Genomic DNA, 12,032 nt, shown 5'->3' on the forward strand with positions numbered 1-12,032 from the left:
AGCATCACCAAACTGGATGTTGTGGACTTTGAAGCACAGTCCAATTTGTACTTGTATTTTTTGATCGTTGGGCTGGGGGGTGGAAGGCTCCTTTGTCTCATTGGTGCATAAAATTTAAACGAGAACACAGAGATCTGTTTGCATCAGCAACTTGAGAAAAATACAAGAATTTTAAACCTTGTATATGGCCACTATGCATCCCAAGTGACAGTGTACTCAACTGCATTCAGCCATACACCAATGGCACCTGAAAAACTACCCATTTCTTTGATTTGGTGAAGAAATTGAATACCATCATTTAAAATACATAACGTAAGAAAAAGGAGCAGGTGTGGACTATATAGTCCCTCAAGCTTGCTGTACCAGACGACGGTTGAACTCCATCAACTCCACTTTCCCACCCTAATCCCATATCCCTTGATTCCCCCAGTGATAAGGGTGGTTATTATCCCTGAGAATGCAGCATGCAGTAGAATTGGACACATCCCTATCACAGGAACTCAGTTCATAGGCAGGAAAGCAGCTATCCCCTGTTGCAGGCCCAGAGAAGGATGGCAATTTGTTGATGAGGCAAAAAGTTGACCACCCATTGGGCCTGTGTCCCCTGATTGTGTGGTGCCCCTCATTAGTTATAATACAAGCCATGTTCTTTCCAAGTGGATGACACTGGTTCTATTAGAATCTCATTGAGCAATTTGAATAGTAGAATTAGGGGATTTTTCATTCGGGGTGAAACCACGGGCTGGCAGTATGCTTTAAAGCATAACATCTGTAAAACAAGGTCACACTTCTCCTGGAGCAATATGGGAAACAAATTTATATGGTGCTTTTCATGACTACTGGATTTTTCAAAGCACTTTACAGCCACGAAGTACTCTTTAAAATTTTATTTACTGCAGTAATGTAGGAAATACAGCAGCCAACTTGTGAACGACACAAATAGCAATGTGGTAAACTATGTTTATCCTTCAACATTACATTGACCAGGACACTAAGGGTAACTCCCTTGCTGCTCTTCAAATAGTATTATGGGATCTTTTACATCCACCTTGCAGGGCAGATGGGGTTTGATGACTCATCCAAAAGACAGAAGTTGAAATGCAGTGCTTTCCATACATGTATAGCAAGTCTATCAACTCCACTTGGAAAGATTCTATTGGTTTCTCATTAGCAGATTGCATCATTACATTAATCAATCTCAATGTCACCCTGTTACCAAGGCTTCCTGGAATAATGCACTCATCCATATATTCTCACCTTATACCAGTCCATATCCCTGAATGAGTTCCAGAATTTAATTTGATTGTCCATGACAAAATTTGTCATCCAATTGTTTTCTGAATCAGTGACCACCTTTTGAATTTGATTTAGCACGTTCCATGCATGCTGCAACTGGGGTTCATTTGAGAGGAATTGAATTTGCAAAGCAGAGAAATTATTTTAGACTTGTACCAAATTCTTGTGATCTCCACTTGGATTACTATGTACAATTTTGATCTCCATATTATAAAACAGATTAAAAGACACCGGAGAAATTGCAAAAAGGATCCGCAAGTATGAATACAGAACTGAGCATTTATACTAACAGGAAAGATTGAACAGGCTAGACCGGTCTTCTGTAGAAAGTAGAAGGCTGAGGGGTGACCTATTAAAGGCCTTTAAGATTACACAAGGATAGAAGTTGAGAAGAAGTTTGACTAAATCCAATAGAAAATTCAGGAGGAATCTTAACCAGAATGGAAAGAATGTGGAAATCACTATCACAAGGAGTAGTTGGGGCAAACAGCATAGGTGCGTTCAAGGGGAAGTTCAAAATGCACATGGACAAAGGGATAGAAGAATATATTTGTTGATCAGGAGGAAGAGGGACTGGAAGAGGTTTGTGTGGAGCATTTGTGTTGAATGGCCTATTTCTGTTGTGGACTCTAATAAAGCAAGCGATTGGCTTAGCGGTTGGTTGTTGCTTTACATATCTGTGTTATTCTGAATGAATGCAGTGTTAATTTTATCCCTCAACTGCCATAACCCCTCTGCTAATCCTTTTATTTAAACTGGGAAATGTTTTTATTTCTAATGGTGACATTCTCTGTCTATCTAGTTATTTCTTTAAGCCATCCCTTCAATTGCTTGCATGTTGTTTCATCATATTCCACATTCTTTGTATGTCAATTTATCTAAATCTCTACCCAAACAGTACTCAAATTTGTGCACAATTTCTCTTAGTATTGCATGATTTAAGCAAAATCTACAAAGCTGAATTTCTACAAGATTTGCCTGAGCCCACTAGGAAAGCCAAAAACTGCAGGTTATTAATTAAACATTAGTGTATGAATTATTCAGTGCTAACCAATTGCAGATAAGATTCCCATGGGCTGAACGCAAGGTTCCACAGAATTTTTGATGGTCATTTAACTATCAACTCTTGTTAAGATAAATATTCACCCAAGTCTATTTTTTAACTATTAACTCTTGTTAATATAAATATTCACTCAGGTCCATTTCAAAAGACATAATTAATGCAGTTTACCTGCAGATATCTGCAATTCTTTGAAGGGCAAGGGAGCAAAGGAACTTTTTATATTTTATCCTGTCCATGGCTTGTTAATTCTGTTCTTCTACATTGTAGATTAAGCTCTGAAGTAAATAACCAGTTTGTTCTTGTATTATCTTAGAATTTCAAAGACTTGGACCATGTCCCCTCGTAATCATCATCCTAATAGAAGCAATTTATAGGTATGTCAGCCTGTTGTGACTTTTATATTTATAGGGCTGGTTTCAGGCGAGTGGAGCCACACGCACCTGCCAGTACTGCTTTTTCAACCAACACCTTCATTCTTTAGGTGAATGTTTGGAACTGGTTGGCCCCGGAGCATCTCCTACAATCCCTGAAAAGTGAATGTATGTTGCTACCAGAACAAGGGAGCTCAGCAAGTTTCTATTAATGATGGCATGGGCTGAAGTGCTTAAATCCAAAAGATGTTTGAATTCACAGCTTTGACTTTGAATCTTGAAATAAGCCAACCAAAGATGAAGATGAAATGTGTTCTTGCGTACTTTATGACTATCAGAATAATTAGCCAGTGGTACATTTCCATGGGTCAGCTTACAAGAAGGAAGAAGTCAAATGCATGTGAACAAAAGCAAGACATTCAGCCCCTCAAATCTGTTCTTCCATTCATTTAAAATTATAGAGTAATGCAGCACTGAAGGATGCCATTTGATTCCTCCTATCTGTACCATTTGGGTTAGGGTTGGATTGACCTCAACCACATTTACTTTGCTTTAACCATTATTCCGTGATATCCTTACAAAAAAAATCTGCGTTTTGAAAATTTCAATTGCCCTAGCCCCACAGTTTCTGAAAAGGAGAGAGTACCAGATTTCCAATACCCTTTAAAAGTGCTTTCTTAATTTCACTCCTAAATAACCTTGCTCTAGTTTTAAGATTCTTGTTCTGAATTCTGATTTGATTTATTGTTGTCACATGTATTAGTATACAGTGAAAAGTATTATTTTTTCACACTATTCAGAAAAAGCATACCATACATAGAGAAGGAGAGAGTGCAGAATGTAGTGTTACAGTCATAGCTAGGATATAGAGAAAGATCAACTTAATGCAAGGTAGGTCCATTCAAAGTCTGATGGCAGCAGGGAAGAAGCTGTTCTTGAGTCGGTTGGTATGTGTCCTCAGACTTTTATATTTTTTTGCCGGTGGAAGAGAGTATGTCTGGGGTCCTTGGGGTCCTTAATTTTGCTGGCTGCTTTTCTGAGGCAGTGGGAAGTGTGGACAGCATCGATGGGTGGGAGGCTGGTTTGAGTGATGGACTGGGCTTCGTTCACGACCTATTGTAGCTTCTTGTGGTCTTGGACAGAGCAGGAGCCATACCAAGCTACGATTCACCCAGAAGGAATGCGTTCAATGGTGCATCTGTAAAAGTTGGTGAGAGTCGGAGCGGACATGCCAAATTTCCTTAGTCTTCTGAGAAAGCAGAGGCATTGATGGGCTTTGTTAATATTAGCGTCGGCATGGAGGGACTAGGACAGGTTGTTGGTGATCTGGACACCTTAAAAACTGAAGCTCTCGACCATTTCTACTTCGTCCCCATTGATGTAGATAGGGGTATGTCCTCCACTACGCTTACTGAAATCTCGCTTCATTTTGTTGACATTGAGGGAGAAGTTATTGTCATCGCACCAGTTCACTAGATTCTCTATCTCTTTCCTGTACTCTGTCTCATCATTGTTTGAGATCCAACCCACTACGGTGGTGTCATCAGCAAACTTGGAAATCGAGTTGGAGGGGAATTTGGCCACACAGTCATAGGCTTATAAGGAGTATAGTAAGGGGCTGAGGACACAGCTGTATGGGGCACCAATGTCGAGCATGATTGTGGAGGAGGTGTTGTTGCCTATCCTTACTGATTGCGGTCTGTGGGTTAGGAAGTTCAGGATCCAATCGCAGAGGGAGGAGCCAAGCCCCAGGCCATGGAGTTTGGAGATGAGTTTTGTGGGAATAATGATGTTGAAGGCTGAGCTGTAGTCGATAAATAGGAGTCTGACATGGGTGTCTTTGCTATCTAGATGCTCCAGGCTTGAGTGCAGGGCCAGGAAAATGGCGTCTCCTGTGGACTTGTTGCAGCGGTAGGCGAACTGTAGTGGATACAGGTAATCTGGGAGGCCAGAATTGATTCGTGCCATGACTAACCATCATGAAGCACTTCATAATGATAGATGTCAGAGCCACCAGACGATAGTCATTAAGACATGCTGACTGGCTTTTCTTTGGTACTGGCATGATAGTCGGGATCCATCCATGATGGATTTTGCCATCATGGGAAGCAGTTTCTCTGTGTTTACCCCATCAAATTTCTTTATCATTTAAAAACATCTGTGTTGGATCAATCCTTAAGCTTCTGAACTCTAGAGTGCACAAACCTAGTGAACAGATGGAGTCTAACCAAGGGACCATACAACCAAAACATCACTTCCTTAGTATGCATTTCAACCCTCTTCAGATAAAGACCACTGTTCCAAAAGATATTTGATCGCTTTTTGTACCACTGCACATGGACACCCAAATCCTTTGCTCTTAATATCTACCTTTAAATCACGAAACAAAGGAACTTTTTAATCCAGGAGTGTTCAAGGGCTAGTTATTTCATACCTTTGAGCCAATAGAGGCGCATTTTAATCCACATTCCCATTAGTTTGCTTATCTCTCAATTTGCAGAAAGTAGGTAGGTTTTGGTGTTCAAATGTATCCTTTAATGAGGTCAAATTGCGAAGAGCTGCTTTTTCCAAACATGGCTTTCAAAATTCAATTTATTAGTAAGGGAAATGAGCACAGATATGACTGAATTGACCAGATTCATCAGTTGGCTTCAAGGGAGGCGGTGGCCTTGCAGACTAATAATCCAGTGACCGTGGGGACAGGAATTTGAATCTCACCATGGCAGATGATGAAATTTGAATTCAATAAAAGCTGGAATTAGAAGCCTGATTGGCAGCTATCTTAAAAACCCATCAGGTTCACTGATGTCTTCAGGGAAGAAAATCTGCCTTCCTTACATGTGACTCCAGACCCATAGCAGTGTGGCTGACTTTTAAATGTCTTCTGAAATGGCCACTTAGTTCAACGGCAATTAGGGGTGGGCCAGCAATGCCCACATTCCATGAATGAATAAAATTGTCATGGCTCTTCTGGAAATGGCCACATTCCTGTTTGGCCATTCCTGTATCTCCTGTGGGGGAGAGGATGGGAATTATTGGGATTTATTATATGTGTTATGTTGGAATAATGCGATAGAAATGTATTGCATAAACGTCAGTGCACCATGGTTGCAAATTTGTTAAAGTATTCCTTTTCATTCTATTTCAATATTTTTGTTCCTGTCTGTCTCCCTATATTTTTTTGTACCCAGTTATTTTTCCTCTCTACTGGAGAGTACCCATATTTCCACAATAACCAATCTCCAATAATTGCAGCCCAAATGATGCAGATCTAAACATGAATAGAAAACAGATCATTTTCGCCACCACTCCGATCTCCATGTAGTTCTTGTCTGGTATTTGAACAAACCTGACAATTGGCAACGAAAACAGAAAATGCTGGAAAAACTCAGCAGGTCTGACAGCATCTGTGGAGAGAGAATAGAGCCAACATTTTGAGTCTGGATGACCCTTTGTCAGAGCTCTGATGAAGAGTCATCCAGATTTGAAACGCTGGCTCTATTCTCTCTCAGTAAGAGTTTTAACAACACCAGGTTAAAGTCCAACAGGTTTATTTGGTAGCAAATGCCATTAGCTTTCGGAGCACTGTCCCTTCATCAGATGGAGTGGATATCTGCTCTCAAGCAGGGTATACAGAGACACAAAATCAAGTTACAGAATACTGATTAGAATGCTCTCTCCACAGAAAACTATTCTCTCTCCACAGATGCTGTCAGACCTGCTATGTTTTTCCAGCATTTTCTGTCTTTGTTTCAGATTCCAGCATCCGCAGTATTTTGCCTTTATCTGACAATTGGCAAAGCACTTTTAAGTGTTGAATCAGGCTGTTAGTTTTTTCTCAGGCCAGAACTGGGTAACGGAAATAGTTCTATAGAACAGCAGGAATAAGGCTGAATCTTGATTACTGGAAAGCGCCATTGTCATGATCTGTGACCTTGTGTTACCATATAGGAATAAAATTAGGAACCGGCCCAGGAGTTCATGTGCAATTACTGAAAACTCAATCTTTCTCCAGTTTTGTAGTTATCAAAATTGCCAGGTAGATAGAAATGTATTATTAAAAATGTATAACTAAAAAGTAGATCAAGCATAGCTTAATCAGCCAGAGCATTGAGGAAAACATTGAGGAAAATAGTAAGAGCATTGAGGGAAATATGTAGGAGTACTACACTATCGGAGGAGCTGTCTTTCAGATGGCATCTTAAACTGAAACCCCCATTTACTCCCTCAGGTGGATGCAAAATATCACATGGCACTGCTCCAAAGAAGAACATGTGGAGTTCTAACTTGTCCTGATCGAAATTTATCTCTTAACCAAATCACTTTTAAAAAAAACAAATCTGGTCATTATCACATTGGTGATTGTGAGACATTCCTATGTATAAACTGACTTCCAGGTGTTCACCTAGCTCCACTTCAAATCTACTTTGTGAAACCCTTTGGGATGCCATGAGTACTGTGGAAATTACATAGTATTACAAAACACACAAACAGGCCATTCAGTCCTACTGGGCTATGCTGGTATTTAGACATCACTTAAGTCTTCTCTCATTCTATCTGCCTCATTTCATCCCTTCAGCATAAATTTCTATTCCATTTTCTCCTGTATACCTGTCTGGATTCCTTTTTGAAAGCATCTGAGTTATTTGCCTTAACCATTTCTGATGGTAGTGAGTTCCGCACTCTCTGAATAAAGAAATTTGCCCTATTTTGCTATTAGTTTATGGACTCTAGTTTGGATTCTCCACAAGTGAAAACATCCTCTCAAAATCTATCCTGTTAATCTATTCATTATTTTAAAGACCTCGGTTACATCATATTTCCTCGAAAATATCCCCAGATGTTCAATCTTTTCCAGCAGCTGGAATCTTAGTTCTGGAATCATATTTATCATTTTTGGGGAACTTTCTCCAGAACTTCTATCTCACTTTACTATATGGAAACCATAAACCATGGTGCTCTAAGTACAAACTAACCAGGTTGCTCTGCAAGTTTAACATCATGATTTTGAATTCTATGCCCCTAGAAATAAATCCTAGTGCTTTATTAGCATTATTAATTGCTTTGCTGACCTGAAATTCTGCATTTAATGTTTTATTTACCTATATCTCCAGATCCCTTTGTTCTTCAACCCCATTCAGTTTCTTATTTTCTCAGGTGTAGCTGATTGCTACAGACAGAAGGGGAGCTAACTTAAACAGCACTAATTTCTCCTCTCACCACCCGTCTGTAAACAGAAAGGTGGTTTGATTTGCTGCTCCCTTTATAAGTGGTGGCGTAGTTCCCAACCTATTAGTTTTGATGTGATCCATTCTCTATTCACAACCCCACAGCAAACTTGAGATAGGATGAATTCAAGGAGTTAGTTTATTTGCGCACATACTCAAAACGCGAGAGGGTTGCAAAGTTGCTTTCTGTACATTCATACAGTAAAAGGGGGATAGAGAAAAGAAAGATTCACAGTGCAGCGACCATGGAACATAATTATTGTTTCACATAGATTCCAGAGTTCAGAATCAGAGTCCAATGAGGTAAAGTTAAAGTCATGGGATTGCAGGTAGTGTCTTGAGATGGATAGAAAGCTGATTTGCAGACAGGAAGCAAAGAGCTGGAATGAATGGGTCTTTTTTAGCTATATGACCGGAGTGGGAATGGAGGGATACAAAAGAGTGGTCTAGTTTGGACCAGGGAGCGGCGCGGGCTAATTGTTCCTTGTTTCTCGTTTCAAGGCTTCATTCTATGATCATCTTGCTGGTGCCAGTACAGAGCGAGACTGCGGATAGTTGGGAACCTGTCTCGGGGGCAGGGAATTCATATGGTGTTCATGGAAGTGGAAATGACTAGGGTTTGGAAGCATTTTCCGATCAGGGCCATTGTGATCTCCTGGACTCGTTTCGATCGCCTCAGGGGGTCGGAGAGGAATTTCCCAGATTTTTTTTTTCCCCATATTGGCCCTGGGGTTTTTCACTCTGGGTTTTCGCCTCTCCCTGGGGATCACATGGTCTGGAATAGGGGGGTGGGGGTGAGTTAATAGGTTGTAATGAACAAAGCATCGTAGCTGTGAGGAACAGCTCGGTGGATAGGATATTGGTATGTAGATAGGCTGGAAAATTGGGCGGGGATCCTGGATTCAGGATTCAATCCTGGACCGGGGAGCGGCGCGGGCTTGGAGGGCCGAAGGGCCTGTTCCTGTGCTGTATTGTTCTTTGTTCTTTCTTCTTTTGTTCTTTTCCGATTGGCAGGCAGTGACTAGTGGGGTACCGCAGGGGTCTGTGCTAGGACCCCAGCTGTTCACATTATATACTAATGATTTAGATAAGGGAATGAAAATGTATTACCTCCAGATTTGCAGATGATACAAAGTTGGGTGGGATTGTGAGCTGTGAGGAGGATGCAGAGATGCTTCAGCGTAATTTGGACAGGCTGAGTGAGTGGGGATATGTATGGCAGATGTATGATATGGATAAATGTGAGGTTATTCACTTCGATAGAAAAAATAGGAAGGCAGATTATTATTTGAATTAGTGTAAATTGAGAGAGGTGGATACTCAGCGATACCTTGGTATCCTTGTGCATCAGTTGCTGAAAGTAAGCACGTAAGTACAGCAGGCAGTAAAGAAGGCAAATGGTATGTTGGCCTTCATAGCAAGAGGATTTGAGTATAGGAATATGGATATTTTACTACAATTGTATTGGGCATTGATGAGGCCACACCTGGAATATCATATGCCATTTTGGTGTCTTCATCTGAGGAAGTGCAGCAAAGGTTTACTAAGCTGATTCCTGGGATGGCAGGACTGTTATACGAGGAGAAACTAAATTGGTTAAGATTATGTTAATTGGAGTTTAAAGGAGTGAGATGGGATCTCATAGAAACTTATAAAATTCTGACAGGATTAGACAGGGTGGATTTAGAAAGAATGTTCCCGAAGGTGGAGATGTCCAGAACTGGGGGTCATAGTTTTAGACTGAGGTGAGGAGAAATTTCTTCACTCTGGGGCTAAAGGCACAAAGGGATATGGGGAGAAGGTGGGATCAGGGTATTGAATGATCAGCCATGATAATGAATGGCAGAGCAGGTTTGAAGGGCTGGGTGGCCTACTCTGTTTCTATTTTCTATGTATGTTTCTAAATGTGAAGTATTTCATGACAGCGGTCTGGGAGTTGAAAACTGATGCTGGTTAATTTGCTTTTTCCATGGTGTTGACTTTGGATGATAAGATAGGCATTCGGAGATGATTTAGTCTTGTAGATGATGGTACAGGATTTCCAGGAGAAGCAATGTACAAGAGGCCAAGTGTCCAAACTGGGCCAGAGCTCCTTTTTTTTGTGATGCTGTTATTTAGATTATAAAATTGCAGACTGACTTTGCAGTTTCACAAGGCAATATTACTGGTTCCACAAACTAGAAGTCCATGTCGCATGACTTCCACTTCTTTACCCTGGCTTGACAAGGGGTGTGTATCTCTTGTCTGAGTCCCTGAAATTGTGGAATGTCTCAACGATTAAGAATAGAAAGGAAGATTGTGGGGTCCTTGTCTTAGCAGATGAAATGGCTCCTGTTTGCTGCCCTGGGTTATGAAATGTAGATGGCCTTTATGTAGCTCTCTTTGAATTTGGTCTGTGCCTCCCACAATGTGCCGTAAGTGGCTCTTCCGAGATAATGAGGTGCAAGTTTCTCCGATACTGCCAGTTGCTCCTTTTGTCTAAGGGTCACAGATAGACATAGATTCAGCCATGTTGAGCCTTTTCCAGTTTGAAATTTTTAGAGATAGCAATGAGCATATCTTTAAATATTTTATAAGGAAAAGTATACAGGCTGAAGTCTTAGTCCCTCGCATGTTTCTATTTTTCTATTTTTCCCAGCAAAGTTCATCACCTCACGTATATCTAAAGTAAAGTTTATTTGTCATTTAACTGCATAGTTTGTAATTTTCTAATGGCCTTCTGTTTTATGTTTCATTGTTCTTCAGTGCTAGCTGTAGACCCCTGTTCGGTATCATTTGCAAACTTCTTCCCAAGTCAAAATCATGAAATTAAGAATAACAGTGATCCTTGTAACTTCCTTTATATCTTCCTCCAATATGAATAACTACCCTCTTTTGCAATTCTTTTTGCCAATTTGCTGTCTATTTGTCCCTTGACTCTGTGCCCAACCATCATTGTGTGCCTACTATGTGGTGCTAATTCAATACTGAGGAGGACTGCACTAAATTGCAGAATGGGAAAATAATGGACAAATTATGTTCAACACCTATAAATATGAGGTTGGGCATTTTGGCAGGAAGAATGGGAAGTCATTCATAACTTGGAAGATGGTAAGTCTAGGTCAGGTAGAGAAACAAAGGAAATCCTGGAGTACAAATATGTCAATCATTAAAGTTGTGCCACACAGGTTAGCAAGGCCATAAAACCAAGTGCTGTTTTTTTCTAGAGGAATAGAATTGAAAAGAAGGGAAGTTAAGCTAAACCTGTATTGAATCTTGGTTAGATCACACTTGAGGGTATTACCATATTAAAAAAATATAGAGAAGAAGGTGCAGTGAAATTTTGCAAGAGTAATATCAGAAATGTGTGGGTATACACATCAGAAAAGGATGAACAGACTACATCTCTTTTCTCTTGAAAAAAGACAGCTGAGGGGTGCATAATAAAGATCTTTAAAATGATGAAAGGTTTTAACAGACCAGGTGCAGAGAAACTGTTTCTTCTTGTGGGGGAGAGCATAACCAGAGGCTACCAATATAAGATAGTCACCAAAAAAATCAAACAGGGAATTCAGAAGAAACTTCTTTACCTACAGAGTGGTACGAATGTGGAACTTGCGACCTCGGAGTGGTTGAAATGAATAGTATACTTGCATTTACAGGAAAGCTAGGTGAACAAATGATGAAAAAGGGAATAGATGAGGAAGGTTAAGGGGGGGGCTCGAGTGAAATGGCCTGTTTCTCTGCCATATATCCGATATGCTTTTTCAAAGGTCTTTTGAAAAACAAATATATGATATCCACTGTCTACTGTTGTGATATCTCTATAAAGAATTCAGTTCGGTTAGTTGAGCATAATTTTAACTTTTGAAATCTATGCTATTGTTTATTGTATTTTCTGTTTCTACAAATTTTTCATGTTTGCGTATAGATTCCAATATGTTTCCTGGTGTTAAGCTGACTTATATATGGTTCCCAGTTTTTGTTGCATCTCCCTTTTTGTGTATTTGTTGCCCACCAGCCCACTGACACTATCCCCTGTTCCAAGGAAATTTTGCTAGTCTTGAGTTTTTGAAGAGTGCATAACATCTGGAC

At 40.2% G+C, this 12,032-nt stretch overlaps 1 protein-coding gene across 3 annotated transcripts in view; it reads left to right on the top strand.

The window, feature by feature from the left end:
• The window catches only part of yaf2 (YY1 associated factor 2), a 193,241-nt gene that overhangs the window by 74,354 nt on the left and 106,855 nt on the right, over window positions 1–12,032 (top strand). Inside the window, exon 3 of one of the 3 annotated variants that reach the window (XM_078220214.1) lies at window positions 2,673–2,733. The exons of the other annotated variants lie outside the window; for them this stretch is intronic. Within the exon in view, the coding sequence (XP_078076340.1) occupies window positions 2,673–2,733 (61 nt within the window). The remainder of the gene's footprint in view (window positions 1–2,672; window positions 2,734–12,032) is intronic. 3 annotated transcript variants of the gene reach the window in all.

The sequence above is a fragment of the Mustelus asterias genome, chromosome 9 (genome assembly GCF_964213995.1).
Source record: "Mustelus asterias chromosome 9, sMusAst1.hap1.1, whole genome shotgun sequence".
Classification (NCBI taxonomy): Eukaryota; Metazoa; Chordata; class Chondrichthyes; order Carcharhiniformes; family Triakidae; genus Mustelus; species Mustelus asterias.